Raw genomic sequence first — 16,952 nt, forward strand, 5'->3', positions numbered from 1 at the left:
ATAACCATTTTTAAATAATACATTTAAAATGTTGCACTTCAGGGTGTACAAAGAAATATATCCAAAAGGTCTTTAAAACGCCATGACATTTTGAGCAATCTTGCGCCCCCTTGAGGAAAAAAAGTTTATTTCATAAGAAACATGTCACAGTCTCCACTCAGTTATATTATTTTAAGGCCAGCTGTGCACCTGACAGATGTCTCTAACCATTTTAATCGACAAAACATTATTTCCTGACTGTATTCTCCTTTAAGTGCAGCGCACTTCCCTGTTCAGAACGCCGTGAACGCGCACCAGTGAACGCGTTGCGCAGCGCCGCGTATCAGAAAGCGAGATGACTGCGGGTTGATCGACATTTCTGGACATTCACATACAGCATCTTCCATAACACACAGCTCTCATTTTAAGGTATGATTGTTAATAAGATATATAGATTTTACACATATAGCATACATAAATAGCATATATTAATATTATATAATCGTGCGCGCGTCAATGTCTTTCCAGTGCATTCATATGATCAAAGGATTAATGCTGATCTGATCTGTTACAGTGTAACAACAGGAAGATGCTAATGTAACAATATAGTAATGTCAAAAGTATTAATGTAAAAAGTGAATTAGAATGGAGTGTTTCTTATTATTGAAAGTCATGCGCATGCAATATCTAAATTGCATTGATATTGACAGTTTGTGTGTATACTAACTGCGGTGTTGACTATTATATTGTATATGTATCAGATATTATGTGTGTATTAGTTGTTTATAGCTATATGGAGAGATATTTGCTTTTGTTTTCCCTTACAGACCTTCTGTCGTTTAATTCTTCTTATTTACTTTTTCCAACTTATCTGTAAGCATTTGTGATGTAATAAGTCTAGTTTCTTGAAAACAAAAATCAATGATGATGATTTGAACGTTTATCCATAGGTAATAGAGGTCAATTATAGCAGGGTTGTTTTAATAATTTTACTTTGATTTGCAGGATGGATTTGGACATGCTGAATATGTTTGTTATTGCTGGAGGGACGCTGGCGATACCCATACTGGCATTTGTAGCCTCTTTATTTCTGTGGCCTGCCGCTCTTATTAAAGTCTATCACTGGTGAGTGCTGGAAAGATCCCAAGATGCTTTCATTTAATTTCACCATGTCCAGAGTTTATTAGTCTTCATTGGTACAGACAGTGCTCATGACCTAGTTTACACACTTTGGGGAATTTCAGCATTTCAACATTTTTTTTAAATACAGTTTTGCTGTTTAAAGCACCATCTTTTACACCATCATTCACACTGTGATATTTTAAAATCTTACGCAGTCAGTTACAGTTAAACAAAACACATGACCTAAACCACAAGACTAAGCTTATTTGTCATTTCTTTGCCACAAGCTTTAAACCGAAGCTTAAAAATAATACTAAGCTTTTTTGAGGGTCATAGTGTTCAGAGCAATGGCGGCCGGTGACTTCTCTTCCAAAGTCACAAATTCAAAATATGTGTACAAGGTGTCATGTGTGTTGATGTCATGCCAGAATATGTGTTTGTTGCATCATGTGAACCATGTGCATCATGCGTCTTGTCAAAATATGTGCCTGCTGAACACAGGTCGAAACGGTTTATGATAGAGACACTCACGTTCCAAAAATACTCGCACTAGACACTAACTTAACACTAAACTCTGATAACACATGAGTTTAAGCGAGTATCTGACAAATGCGAAGGTCATTTTTATCATAAACCCTTCAGGCGCGTGTGCAGCAGGCACTTATTTTGACAAAACGCATGATGCGCATAAGTTTACACATATTTTGAAATGACGAACCACACACGACGGGCAACATACATGTTGTGACGAGATTCACTTCGTGAACCCTCGAAAAAGAAGTCATCGGCCCCTACTGTTTCGGAGAAGTAAAGTTTATCTAGTTATAGGGGTTATTTCAGTTCCTTCAGGTCTATTTTCTTAGCTAACACAACTGTTTTCAAACATGATTTAAACAGTCAAACAAACCATTCCCATACTTCAAACTTAAAACAACTGGTTGAGCAAATATCCAGCCATTGGGTGGGTGTAAATAAAGGGGAAAAAGATCATAAATACAATTAAATAAATGCAGACAAATATATGAATAGAGATGTATGCACTGTAAGTTGCTTTGGATAAAGGTGTCTGCAAAATGCATAAATGCAAAAAATACACACTTCCTTAAGTGTACTACCGTACATACATTAGTTTAAGCCTAGGTCACAAAAGCAGTTTGAATTATTGTAAATGTTATTAAGATTGTCTTTGATTTGTAAGCAGTAGTTTCAAGCAAATTTATGCTTACATCTATAGCAACTGTTTTGTGTTATCAGTGATGAAGGCAGAAGATTGCCCCTATGTGAAAAGTAACTAGGTGAAGGGTGAATCAGCATACAGGGCAAACTTACTGTAAACCAATGTGTTAAATATTTCGTATCAGCATAGTAAAACATTTGCTTTAAATAGTACATCCTATTCTAGAATCTAGAATCAGTTTTTGTTCATTGTTCTGCTACATGCAATCTTAAGTTTTTTGCTTATATCCGAACAATCTTACGCAAGTTATCTGATAGACTTTGGTTAGTGTCATATCTCAGAGTCAAACTGTACCATTAAAGCCATCATTTGGCTTTGGTTAGACAGCGTGTCAGTGTCTATTTATGAGAAGAACTGTTTTCTGACATACTGTTACCTAAGGCAACCATCACTATTACTTGGTGTTCTCAATGGTTGAAGATTTAAACAGCCTCCCAATGCTAAGTGTTCAATTTTGACATGTATTGTGCTACAGGAATAAAAATGATGATGCCTCAAATCATTTGGCTTATTGGAGAGATGTATCTTTTATAGAAAGCTTTATATAGATTTAGCTGACATAGACATTTATACAGACAGTGTGCACTGTGGATAAATAAAAGAGGTGTGACTATATAAACAGGAAAATAAAAGTACTAATAAGGAAACCTAATAAAAATGACATTTATTTAGTTAATGTCAAAATATGTGTTTGTTGCATCATGTGAACCATGCATCATGCATCTTGTCAAAATATGTTCCTGCTGCACACATGTCAAAAGAGTTTATGATAAAAGAGACGCTCATGTTCACAAAATACTTTAATTTAAGCGAGTATCTGACAAACGTGAGGGTCTCTATTATCATAAACCCCTTTGAAGCGTCTGCAGCATAATGTGCATGATGCATATATGCTTACACAACATGCCAAACACATATTTTGACATGACGAGCCACACACATGATGGGCTAAATACATGTCGTGACGAGCTTCGCATCGTGCGTCCTTGAAAAAAAAGTCAACGGCTGTCAATGACTACTTTAAAACTTTAATTATAAAGAGGACAGGACACTTAAAGGATTAGTCAATTTATTTTAAAAATCCAGATAATTTACTCACCACCATGTCATCCAAAATGTTGATGTCTTTCTTTGTTCAGTCGAGAAGAAATTATGTTTTTTGAGGAAAACATTCCAGGATTTTTCTCATTTTAATGGACTTTAATGGACCCCAACACTTAACAGTTTTAATGCAGTTTAAAATTGCAGTTTCAAAGGAAACTAAACGATTTCAAACGAGGCATAAGGGTCTTATCTAGCGAAACAATTGTCATTTTTGACAAGAAAAATTAAAAATATACACTTTGAAACCACAACTTCTCCTCTATCTCCGGTCCTGCGTGACCTCATATGTCATCACGTCAATTGTTTAAAATTTTAAATTTTTAAAAGTGCATATTTTAAATTTTTCTTGCCAAAAATGACAATCGTTTCGCTAGATAAGACCCTTATGCCTCGTTTAGGATCGTTTAGAGTCCTTTGAAACTGCAATTTTAAACTGCATTAAAACTGTTAAGTGTTGGGGTCCATTAAAGTCCATTAAAATGAAAAAAATCCTGGAATGTTTTCCTCAAATAACATAATTTCTTCTCGACTGAACAAAGAAAGAAATCAACAGTTTGGATGACAAATTATCTGGATTTTTTTTAAGAAAATGGACTAATCCTTTAAAGGCACAGTATGTAATTTCCGCCACTAGAGGTCGCAAAACAACAATGACCATAGCTTTATGATGCTATTAAAAAGAATGGAAAGATGGGAGTTGTAGTCTTCACGATCTGACACGACTCACAAATCATGTTTGTGGATGATGTATTGAAATAAAGTTTTAGAACCATTACATTACAACTGCTAACAAAGTGGCATGCTAGACGTTACTACTGCATTTCACATACTTCTGCATGTAAACTTCTACTTTTTCATTGATTGATCACCTTATGGCATCAAACTATTAAAAGAGTACTGTTTTTAAATTGATCTGTGCAGTGCCACATCTATGAATGAATTTTTGCAAGAAAAGCAGGAACTGAGTATAAACGGTGAAACACTTCTTAAAACTGTGAATTCATTGAATTGTTTTTTTTTTTTTACTTGTTACTTTATTTTTTTTTGTAATTCAGTGTTTATTGGTTTTGACAAAGCATATAGAACATTTCGCAGAGTAGAAAGTAGAAATAGAAAGTATTAGACAATTATTATTATCCCTGGCCCTCCCCCCTTCCCTCACCCATCCCTTTGCACTCAGGACTTGAAAGACACAATATAGGATATAAACATCAAAGATCTGTAAGTACATATTTATACACATAAAATGGAATTTGAAACAATATTAATGAAAGTAAAAAAAAAAAAATGAATTCATTGAATTGTTGAAACATTTGGGATAATGTAAGCATACACGTGAAACAAATCTGCTAGTGATTTTTGTATGTTTTCATGCAAAAACTTACATATTCTGCCTTTAAACAAACAGTTAAGCAGTTAAAACTTACGCAACAACAGTCTTTCACTTCCGTTTAGTTTCTATTGAGCAAAATGTTTGTTCCGCAGTCTCAAGCAGTGTGGTAAATGTGTTGTGTGTTTCTGATACTTTCATTCGACAGGTATTGGCGCAGGCGATTGGGTATGCAGATGGGTTATGCCGAATGTGAAGGATATCGCTTTTGTTATACTCACAGAGGGAATCCAGGCGCACGACCGTCTGTTCTCATGTTACACGGCTTCTCTGCTCATAAGGACATGTGGCTGCCTGTAGTCAAGGCAAGAAACTGCTATTTCATCCATGCATCATAATTCAGTTCCAACATGTTTTGTTTTGGTGCTATTAAAGATTCGTGTCGAATGCTCAAAAACAAACAGCAGTTTCATAAAACAGCCATCAAATCATGTGGGCTGAAGATTTCAACACTTATATCATCTCACTGTCAAATATTGTTACATAAATCTGTTACATTACCATTAACCAATGGATTAACATTAACACAGGAGAAACATATTAAAGGGATAGTACACCCAAAAATGAAAAACTATATAAATTTCTTTGTTTTGATGAACATGAAAAAATATATTTTGAGGAATGTTTGTAACCAAATCAATCAGAGGCCCCATTGACTTCCATAGAAGGAATAAAGAATACTATGGAAGTCAATGGGGCCTTGGATCGGTTTACAAAGTTTCCTCAAAATATCTTTCTTTGTGTTCTTCAGAACAAAGACATTTATAAAGAACAACATGAGAGTGAGTAAGTGATGACAGAATTTTTATTTTTGGGTGAACTCTCTTTAAAGGTGCAGTGTGTAAATTTTAGCAGCATCTAGTGGTGAGGTTGAGATTTGCAACCAACGGCTCAGTCCACTGCTCATCCCTTGCTTTTGAAATGCATAGAGACGCTACGGTAGCCGCCACCCAAAAAAAAAAAACATGTCATTGTCGGAGACAACTTAGTAAAAAAGTTTGTCCGTTAAGGGCTTCTGTAGAAACATTGCATCACAAAATGGCGACTTCCACGTAAGGGGACCCTTTGTGTATGTAGATAAAAACGTCTCATATTAATAAAAACATAACGGTTCATAATAAAAAGGTCTTTATACACCCCTAATAATATAGTTTTGTATATTATTTTGCATTTCTGTCAAGATATCCTTCTGAAAATTACACACTGCACCTTTAAGGAACACACATAAATCAGGCCATGGAGTAAAACGAGTGCTTCGTTTTGCAGTTTCTCCCTAAAAATCTACACTTGGTTTGTGTTGATATGCCGGGTCATGAAGGTACCAGTCGGACCAGCGCCGTGGATTATTCCATAGAGGGTCAAGTCAGACGCATAAATCAGGTGAGATTGTTTTACACATTCATTGGTCAGATGCAATATTTTGAAAGCACCACAGAGGCCACTGACCTAATTTTCCATTATTCAGACCAGTATGTTTTTCTTGATGACACGCTGGATTTATTCGGCACGTCAAGAATGATCTGACTAAAGTATCTGGAGATCAGTGAATAGCCCTTGTGTTTTGATTTTCTTAAATCTTGGCCCAGAGCTAATCAGCTTTCTTTAAACAACACTGACTTGTTCTTAAAATAGACGTCCTTCTGCGAACACAGAGCACTTTATATCTACTTCAGAGCTTGAAATGAGACCGTTAGATTTTCATCTCATGAAATTGAACAATGATGAACTTGAATATTACTAAACATTGCATTTTGAAGATTGCATGATGAAGATCCAGTTGTATCCCTGTACTATAGTGCATATGAAGAGTTCAAAAGTTGTATTCTTGTAAATAAGTATTTTTTATCAGGCTCTTATGTTTTAGTAATTCAAAATGTAACAGTGCAAAAACTGAATCACACATAAGGGGGCGCTGTGATGTTTCTAGCTGCCACATCAGGTTTGATTCAGGTCCAAGTATTCTCAAGGGACCCAAGTTTAAAAAGTGATCTACGGTTGTTTTTTCAATCCTGAATAAATGTAAAGGGCTCATACTCATGTGGAACTCAATCTGCAGCTCATTTTAGATGTTGTGTCACCCGAGATTGCATTCATGGCCCATTGCCGTATCATTTAAGCAATCGGGATACTGACAACTGTATGTTTTTCTCTGTATTAGTTTGTGAAGAGCATCGGGCTGAACCGAAAACCTTTTCATCTGATTGGTACATCAATGGGTGGAAGCATCGCTGGTGTTTATGCTGCACGTCACCCCTCTGATCTCCGCAGTGTCACTCTCATCTGTCCAGCTGGTGAGATCTCCATGTGTGTCAATGTCTACACTTTTAGCAGATGTTATTGTGTGTGAATGTGTGTGTTAGTGTGTGTGTGTGTTATTGTATGTGCAAATGTGTGTTGTTGTGTGAATGTGTGCGGGTGTGTGTTTGTGCACATGTGTGTTATTTTGTGTGAATATGTTAGTTATTGTTTGTGTGCGTGTGTGTTTGTGTTATTGTATGTGAATATGTGTGTTATTGTTTGTGCGGATGTATGTGTTTGTTATTGTGTGTTATTGAATGTGCATGTGTATGTGTGTGTTATTGTGTGAATGTGTGTGCGTGTGTTATTGTGTGTGCGTGTGTAGGTGTGTGTGTGTGTGTGTGTGCTTGTGTGTTATTGTGTGTATGCATGTGTGTTATTGTGTGAATGTGTGTGCACGTGGGTGGGTGTGTTTGTGCACATGTGTGTTATTTTGTGTGAATATTTGAGTTATTGTATGTGTGCGCGCATGTGTGTGTGTTATTGTATGTGAATATGTCTGTTATTGTGTGTGTGCTATTGTTTGTGCGGATGTATGTGTTTGTTATTGTGTGTTATTGAATGTGCATGTGTACGTGTGTGTTATTGTATGAATGTGTTTGGTGTGTTATTGTGTGTGCGTGTGTGTTATTGAATGTGCGTATGTGTGTTATTGTGTGTGAATATGTGTGTTATTGTAGGTGTTATTGTGTGTGTGTGTGTGTGTGTGTGTGTGTGTGTGTGTGTGTGTGTGTGTGTGTGTTATTGTATGTGCGAATGTGTGTTATTGTGTGAATGTGTGCGGGTGTGTGTTTGTGCACATGTGTGTTATTTTGTGTGAATATGTGAGTTATTGTATGTGTCCGTGTGTGTGTTATTGTATGTGAATATGTGAATATGTGTGTTATTGTATTTGTGTTATTGTTTGTGCAAATGTATGTGTTTGTTATTGTGTGTTATTGAATGTGCGTGTGTATGTGTGTGTTATTGTGTGAATGTGTGTGCGTGTGTTATTGTGTGTGTGTGTGTTATTGTGTGTGCGTGTGTGTTATTGTATGTGTGTGTGTGTGTGTGTGTGTGTGTGTGTGTGTGTGTGTGTGTGTGTGTGTGTGTGTGTGTGTGTGTGTGCCTATGTTTTATTGTATGTGCGTATGTGTGTTATTGTGTGTGAATATGTGTGTTATTGTATGTGTTGTTGTGTGTGTGTGTGTGTGTGTGTGTGTGTGTGTGTGTGTGTGTGTGTGTGTTATTGTATGCAAATGTGTGTGTTATTGTGTGAATGTGTGTTATTGTATGTGAATATGTGTGTTATTGTATGTGTGTTATTGTTTGTGCGGATGTATGTGTTTGTTATCGTGTGTTATTGAATGTGCACGTGTAAGTGTGTGTTATTTTGTGAATGTGTGTTTGTGTTATTGTGTGTGCGTGTGTGTTATTGTATCTGTGCGTGTGTTATTGTATGTCCTTATGTGTGTTATTGTGTGTGAATATGTGTGTTATTGTGTGTGAATATGTGTGTAATTGTATGTGTTATTGTGTGTGTGTGTGTGTGTGTGTGTGTGTGTGTGTGTGTGTGTGTGTGTGTGTGTGTGTTATTGTATGCGTATGTGTGTGTTATTATGTGAATGTGTGTGGGTGTGTGTTATTGTATGTGCGTATATGTGTTTTATTGTGTGTGAATGTGTGTGTTATTGTGTGTGTGTGTTATTGTATGTGCGTATGTGTGTGTTATTGTGTGTGAATATATGTGTTATTGTATGTGTTCGTGTGTGTATGTGTTTTTGTATGTGAATATGTTTGTTATTGTATGTGTGCGTGTGTGCCTGTGTGTTATTGTATTTGCGTATGTGTGTTATTGTGTGTGAATATGTGTGTTATTGTATGTGTTATTTTGTGTGTGTGTGTGTGTGTGTGTGTGTGTGTGTGTGTGTGTGTATGTGTGTGTTATTGTGTGAATGTGTGTGGGTGTTATTGAATGTGAATATGTGTGTTATTGTTTGTGCAGATGTATGTGTTTGTTATCGTGTGTTATTGCATGTGCGTGTGTATGTGTGTTATTGTGTGTCTGTTATTGTGTGTTAATATGTGTGTATGTGTGTGCTATTGTGTGTGTGTCTGTTTATATTGAATAAATAAATGTACTCTTAAAAGAAGGTACAAATATTTGTAAAGATCAATAAAAATGTGCAATTGTTAGTAGCACTCATTTTTGCATCTCGATGTGACCTCATATCTGAAGTTTTAGGCACATTTGTGATGTTCACAGGTCTTCAGTATCCCAATGAGAGTACATTTATTCAGCGTTTGAGGGAACTGGAGGACAATCCGGATCCAGATGAGATTCCTCTCATTCCCACAACACCTGAAGAAATGGAACAAATGTTGAAGTTATGTTCGTATGTGCGTTTCAAGATACCTAAACAGGTGCATAAACGTTTCATTTTCTAAAGACAATAAATCTCAACGTTTTTTAATTAAACAAGAAGTAAAGTAAAGTTTCCCTCTCTGTTTTTCTAGATTCTTCAGGGTCTGCTTGACGTCCGTATTCCAAACAACAACTTCTACCGAGAGTGTTTGTACTTTACTCGATTGCTCAAAAATATTGGATCATTGGGTCTCATTCACTAAGCATGCGTACGCACGAATTTGTTCATGAAATATGCATTTGGACGTTTTAACTAACAAATCATGAATCAACAAAAACTTTCATACTAAAATTTTTTCTAAATGTTTGCAAAAACGTAAGAACACAGACCACACGTACGCAATAATCATGAACAAGGAAAAAGAACCCTATATTATTATAAATATACGATTATTATATACGTGTGCTCTAAGTTGTTCTTACGTTTTTTCATACATTTAAAATAAATTTGAGTGTGAAAGTTTTTGTTAAATCATAATTTGTTAGTTAAAACATCCAAAAGCAAAAATTTGTGCGTACACATGCTCAGTGAACGAGACCCAATGTTTGTAGACATAAAATACAATTTTATTAAAAACTCATGATGTCTTGATTTTTTCTGCAGGTTTTATGGAGCTTGTTGGAGAGAAATCGAGACACGCTTTACATGAGAACATGCATCTCATCTCAGCTCCTCTACAAGTTATTTGGGGGAAACAAGACCAGGTATTGCCTGTTTAGCTTTATTAACTCATTCCCTTGCCAGACATTTTTTGAAAAGTTTCCCACCAGAATTTTTTGTGATTTTCACAAAAGTTTCACAAGATGCCTTCCGGAAAAATTTTCTTCTAAAAATATATAAACATACAAATATATCAAATGAAAGAACAGACCCTCTGCTTTCAAACAAACAAACAAATGGGAAAAAGTTTTATCCTATCCTATCTATATTTTTTTCTATGCTTATAAACCCTTAAATATGGGTTTTTTTTAAATACAAATTTTTTAGCAAAAAGCTAAAATCATTGCATTTTTTGTTAGAGATCAGATTCAGAACGATTATCAAAACATAGAAAGAGTTTAAAATTAGTAAATAACGTTTTTGCTTCAGTTTTTTTTATAAATAACTGGGTATGTGTGCCATTTAGTAGATAATCGCGGTTTTACAGATTAACATAAAACCTCATCAGGAAAACTTTTTTTATCCAACTGTTTTCTCTTAATTGACGAGATAACTAGGGAAAGAGCTAATGTCCAGATGTACTATCATGATGTTAACTATACATGAATTTATTGTGTTCAGTCTACTATACAGGAAAGGTTTGGGCAACATTGCCATCTCAGTAATTTTAGGATGAATGTAGTTAAATGGCAATATATGATAAATAGTTTATGAGATTTTGCTGGTATAAAAGCCTAAATATTCATGGTGACAATTATAAGGGAGACAGGAATTTCTTTGGATTTACGAATCCTTGGGAACTTTTGGGAAAATGCAAGTACACAACTGCATTAAATATATCATACTGTGCTAGTGGTTTTTGGATATTTTCTTACAAAAATCTTACATATCATGGCTTTAATAGAACAGGTTTTGATTGCAACATTTTGATGTTTATTAAAACTCATTTCACATTAAAACTTAATTTCACATTTATATATCCAATCCCAGTGTTAGTATTAAGCCATACATGTGTTTATAGTTAGGGTACTGAAAGTGAATAGTCCTTAACTCTTTTCCTGCCATTGACGAGTTCGTCAATTAAGATAAAATATTTGCATTAAAAAAGTTCCTGATGAGGTTTTATGTTAATCTGTATTACCGTGATTATCCACTAGATGGCACACTTACCCAGTTTATAAAAAACTGAAGCAAAACAATTATTTACTAACTTTAAACTCTGTGTATGTTTTGATAATCGTTCTGAATCTGATCTCTTACAAAGTTTCTTCACAAAATGCAATTATTTCAGCTTTTTGCTCAAAATTTTTTATTTTTTTAAGAAAAATATCCATATTTAAGAGTTTATAAGCAGAGAAAAAATATAGATAGAAGATTAAACATTTTGTTTCCCGTTTTGTTTATTTCTTTGTTTGTTTGTTTGTTTGTTTGTTTATTGTTTGTTTGAAAGCAGAGGGTCTGTTCTTTCATTTCATTTGAAAATTGTCCTAAAAGGCATTTTGTGAAACTTTGGTAAAATCACAAAAAATGGTGGTGGGCAACTTTCCAAAAAATGGCTGGCGATGAATAAGTTAAATGTCTGCTTTGTGGCACTTATACGTGGGAAATTTGATGTTTTTTCCTGTCATTGCCAAAAAGAAATGGCCCTCTTTTAAAAGAAAGATTCACAATGATTTGACTTTATTTTATAGACCAATACAAACATAAACACATACTGTATGTGACACTGGACAACAAATCAGTGATAAGTCGCACGGGTATATTTATAGTAATCGCCAACAATACATTGTATGTGTGAAAATTATTGTTTCTTTTATGCAAAAAATCATTAGGATATTAAGTTAGATCATGTTATATAAATATTTTTTAAATATTTAATACATTTTCTACAGTAAATATATAAAAAAATGTATTTATCATTATGTGTTGCTAAGGACTTCACTTTAAAGGTGATTTTATCAATATTTAGATTTTTTTGTACTCTCAGATTCCAGATGTTTAAATAATTGTATCTTGGACAAATATTGTCCTATTATAACAAACAAAAAAAATTGTAGCTCTCAGATATGACTTTTATTTTGTGGTCCAGGTTCACATATATATATTATTTATACCGCAGGTTCTGGACATGTCTGGGGCTTCTGTCCTCGCCGAGGCCGTTCCTGGATGTCAAGTTCATCTTCTAGATAATTGTGGGCACACAGTGGTGATGGAACGACCAAAAAAATCTGCCCAGCTCATTGCTGACTTTATCAACACAAATCACAACGCAAACAACAGCACAAAGAAACTTTCCTAAGACTGAACTGTACATAATGTATGGGGCTGGAGATTAAGTTAAAGATCTAATTACAGTAGGTTGTTGGTTAAATTTCACATGGAGATTACTGCGCTAATCTGGTGATTTTGTACCACGACATTTAATCTCAGAGTGACCCTGTATACAGTTCATGCACTGGATGTCTTAAAGTAACAGGATGTCATTTTGAATATTGTAAAAAAATCAGTAAAAGGTATTTTTGTAGCGAATGCTCAGGGATCCACAGCAACCACTGAAAAACGACGTCGTTTTTTCAGTGTCACTGCAGTCTGTAGTTATTTCATGTTAGATTTAAATACTACAACTGGATTTTAAATACACATGTGTTTATTATTATAAACCTTTTCCCATCTGCAGTTATTATATTTAAAGAAGAAGATTTTTGATTAGTGAGCTCCATACCTAGATGGCATTTTTGGGCATAATAGGCAGTTTCAGAACTAATGAATCAAACAATTATAGGAATAGTCATACAAAAATAAAAATTATATTTTATCATGACACATGCAAAAAAAAAAATGTTGTCACTGGGATGATGTATTTATTTTAAAAAGGTCCCTAACTCATTTCCCCACAAGTTATCTCGTCAATAAAGAAAAAAACATTTGTATGAAAAACATGTTCCTGATGAGTTTTTATGGTAGTCTGTAAAACTGAGATCATCCACTAGATGTCGCTCTTACCCAAAAACTGAAGCCAAAACGTTATTTATTAATTTTAAACTCTGTGTATGTTTTGATAATTGTTCTGAATCTGATCTCTAACAAAATTCCTTCACAAAAATGCAATTATTTAAGCTTTTTGCTAAGAATTTTTTTTTTTTTTTTGAAGAAAAATACCCATATTTAAAGGTGCAGTGTGTAAATTTTTGCGGCATCTAGTGGTGAGGTGGCAAATTGCAACCAACGGCTCAGTCAACTGCCCAACCCTTGCTTTTGAAATGCATAAAGAAGCTAAACGATAGCCACCACCAGACAAACATTTCATCGTCGGAGACAACTTAGTAAAAAGGTTTGTACGTTAAGGGCTTCTGTAGAAACATGGCGGCACAAAATGGCGACTTCCATGTAAGGGGACCCTCGGTGTATGTAGATAAAAACGTCTCATTCTAAGGTTATAAAAACATAACGGTTCATTTTAACAGGTCTTTATACACCACTGATAATTTAGTTTTGTATATTATCTTGCATTTCTTTCAAGAGATCCTTCTAAAAATTACACACTGCACCTTTAAGACTTTATAAACAGAGAAAAAATAAAGATATGATGAAGCAATTTTTTCCCCATTTTGTTTGTTTGTTTGATTGAAAGCAGAGAATCTGATCTTTCATTTGATATATTTTTATGTTTATATATTTTTAGAAATTTTCCTGGAAGACATTTTGTGAAACTTTTGTCAAAATCACAAAAAATGCTGGCAGGCAACTTTTTTAAAAAAATTACCATTTACCATTTTTTTTTACAGATGTGTACCTTTGAGGTACCAATATGCACCTTTTAGTTACAAAACTGTATTTTTTAAATGGTACTTCCCTAGTGACAACTTTTATACCTTTGTGTACCTTTTTTTTAAAGAGTGAATCAAAGAGGTTTGAAGTTATCAGCGTGCCACCATATTTGAATATAGCAATGATATGTTTGTTTTGATTTAAGCATATTGTTTCATGTCAGGTAAAATTGAAGTCATTTGGATTATTTTAAATAGTTTAATATTGGAGCTTCACCATGTTAAGCCCTGTGAGAAGATAACATGATGGCATTTTAATATGAAATTATTGGTGTTGAACTGAATAGAGAAAGTCATAAACATATAGATAGATAAAGAATTTACATCTGGGATGGCATGAGGGTAACTGAATTACAAAAGAAATTTAATTTTTGCGTGAACTATTCCTTCAAATGTGCTTAAGATGCCCCAAAAATGTGGCTTTCTAGATTGTGAGATAGCTTAAATGTCATTTTATATTTCATGTCATAGTTTAATGTATTTTAAGAACAATATTAATGGTGTTACATACTACAAATTACATACATCTCATCATCACATGAAAGAAAGATTGCATCTTTTTCTTTTCTGTATTGTATGGACTTATGAATTATATTTTGCAAAAGTGTTTTGGAGTTAATGCAAACAACTTTTTCATGAGTTTTACTATAGTGGTCAATAAACTAAGTGATGAAAACGATATCTTAAAGCATATTTATGTCAATGAAATGTTTAGGTGCAATTAATACACACAAAAAACAGAGTCATTTTATTTTGAACTGATGTCAGTATTTATTAAGTGATAATGTATCACAACATGACATTTGAAGATTTCTCCAAATCACAAAGGAACTTAAAACAGAACATGATTCATATCATTAACATCTTTATAAAAGACGCACGGCTATTAAAACCATACAAGTATCATGATGATATTACATCACATATCATGCTAATAAAACGGTTTACAGAACAAACATCTCATAGAGAGTAAATAAAATATTCAATGTTGATTTTTTTTTGACTGAACACGGCTCAAGACATCTTCAGATCTCACAGCATTCATAAAAAACATTGATTAAACATCTCTGCAGTCTTAATGGATTTGAAGAAGCATAAATGTTTACCAACTAAAAGTCATTTTCAAAGAAATGGATATTAATGGACCATTCTGTCTAATATAGACAATAAACTTGTTTAATCTTTAAGTTTACTTTCATGAAAGCAAATTCTACTTAAACTGTAGTAAAAAAATCATTAATAACATGACAATGAACGTAATACAGTTTTTACTAAAGACAAGCTAAACTAGAACATGCATTTAAGCATGCGATGAAGTCTTTAGGAAACTTCTGTAATGTCTAATATAGACATCAGTGTATATCTTCACTTTATAGTGAATCTTTATCATCAGTGTACTATTACAGTACAAATATATTTCCCAAACTGGATCTGAATATCAATCCTTTCTCAACAAGAGAAAATCAAAACTTCATTGAAGTCTTCATGTTGTCTAATGTAGAGTTTGTGCTATCAGTTGCTGTAGATGGCGCTCTTGTTCATCTCTTTACTGAAGATGTCCTGGTGTATGGAGTTGATCTGAAGCAGGACACTTTCACTCCTGATCTCTTCAGATGATGTCTGCAGGTTCTGGAAGTCTTTCAGCAGTTTTCTGTGTCGTCTTTGGATCTCATGAAGACACCTGAAGAAGCTTTGATTGACAGCATGAAGTCCAGATCAGACTGCTGCTTCTGCTGCTGGTGTCTCAGGATCCTGACGGTCATCTCCAGTAGATCTGCTTTCTCCAGCTTGATATCATAAGTAATTGTGCATCTTCTCCATTATTGTCTTTCTCAACTGAAAACAAAAATGAAAACACGTTAAGTGACTTTGTCAAGATTTAAAAGCACATGAGAGATGTTAAAGTCATGTTGTTGTAAGTAGATGCTGAAAGTACCTTGTTGTTGAGATGGAGATGTTCCTCTGAGATGATCACAGCTGAAGTGATTGTAGGCGTCATGTCTTCATCTCTGTGCTGTAGATCTCTGTACAGAGCTCCTCTATTTATACTCCCAAATCTCCATATGAATGTGTGAGGATTCAGCTCGCTGGAGTTTCTCACAGTTTGTAGCCAATGAAAGAGCAGAAACAGACAATGCAGCACATGTTCAATGATCAGAGACACAAAGCTGGTCTGAGGTCAGCAGGTGGAGCTGATGGAGAGACTCACTGTGTGAATGTGGGAAAGTGGTGACCCTGTAGAGAGATCTGATCTGCTGCCTGATGTTCACATCAATGTCACTGAAGCAGCACACGCCACTCAACACTAAACACACGTGTGGACGAGACATTCAATATTTTTAAAATTGTAAAGCATCAGACAGTTTTGTACGCTTAATAGATAAATAAACAGATTTAAACCCCAGTTTGTCCTTCATATCTGTTCATTAAAAACTTTAAAAGCAAGGTTTAGTTTATAAATGTGTTGAATAAATACAGATCACATCTCAGGTTTCAGAGTTGTGTTGTGTTATTCAGAGATCATCGTCTTGATTGTCTTTAACTCCAGATGTCTGTTGTGTTTGTGTTGGTCAGTGTGAGTAAAGATGTGATGTGAGATTCCCACACTGAGTCTCTGTCTTCACATCAATGCAACACAAAAGCATCCAGAGTTGTGAATGAAGCATTAGTGACGGCTGAAGACTCTCTGTTCAACCTGACGTCACAAAACCATCTGGAGAGAAACATCAGCACACTGACAGACACATGTTTGACTCACATTTGTTCTTACACTATTATTTTCTTAAATGACTGTATTATATTCTTGATTGAAAGTTCACAAAAGCCGACTTGTAGTGCATTATTTTAAATTACTGTATGAATAGTAACACATTTGTGAAATTAGATGAACTGTTTCTCTTTGGCAGATGCTAAAGATTTATATTTTTGCA

The 16,952-nt window shown here is 34.5% G+C and overlaps 1 protein-coding gene across 1 annotated transcript; it reads left to right on the plus strand.

Moving 5' to 3' along the window:
• Positions 1 to 195: 195 nt before the first annotated feature.
• abhd6a (abhydrolase domain containing 6, acylglycerol lipase a) lies at positions 196 to 14,546 on the plus strand. The gene is made up of 9 exons (XM_065240798.2): positions 196 to 408; positions 985 to 1,104; positions 4,981 to 5,137; positions 6,099 to 6,212; positions 6,991 to 7,123; positions 9,376 to 9,533; positions 9,627 to 9,681; positions 10,139 to 10,239; positions 12,315 to 14,546. The coding sequence occupies exons 2-9, from the start codon at positions 986 to 988 to the stop codon at positions 12,492 to 12,494; spliced, it is 1,017 nt and encodes a 338-aa protein (XP_065096870.1). The 5' UTR covers positions 196 to 408; position 985; the 3' UTR covers positions 12,495 to 14,546.
• The last annotated feature ends 2,406 nt before the right edge of the window (positions 14,547 to 16,952 follow it).

This window comes from Paramisgurnus dabryanus, chromosome 14 (genome assembly GCF_030506205.2).
Source record: "Paramisgurnus dabryanus chromosome 14, PD_genome_1.1, whole genome shotgun sequence".
NCBI classification, from domain to species: Eukaryota; Metazoa; Chordata; class Actinopteri; order Cypriniformes; family Cobitidae; genus Paramisgurnus; species Paramisgurnus dabryanus.

Coding starts and splice junctions, on each gene's coding strand:
- abhd6a (XM_065240798.2), top strand. CDS start 986: ATGGATTTGGACATGCTGAATATGTTTGTTATTGCTGGAGGGACGCTG. Junction 9,682..10,138: donor CAACAACTTCTACCGAGAGT/GTTTGTACTTTA, acceptor TTTTTTCTGCAG/GTTTTATGGAGCTTGTTGGA. Junction 10,240..12,314: donor TTTGGGGGAAACAAGACCAG/GTATTGCCTGTT, acceptor TTTATACCGCAG/GTTCTGGACATGTCTGGGGC.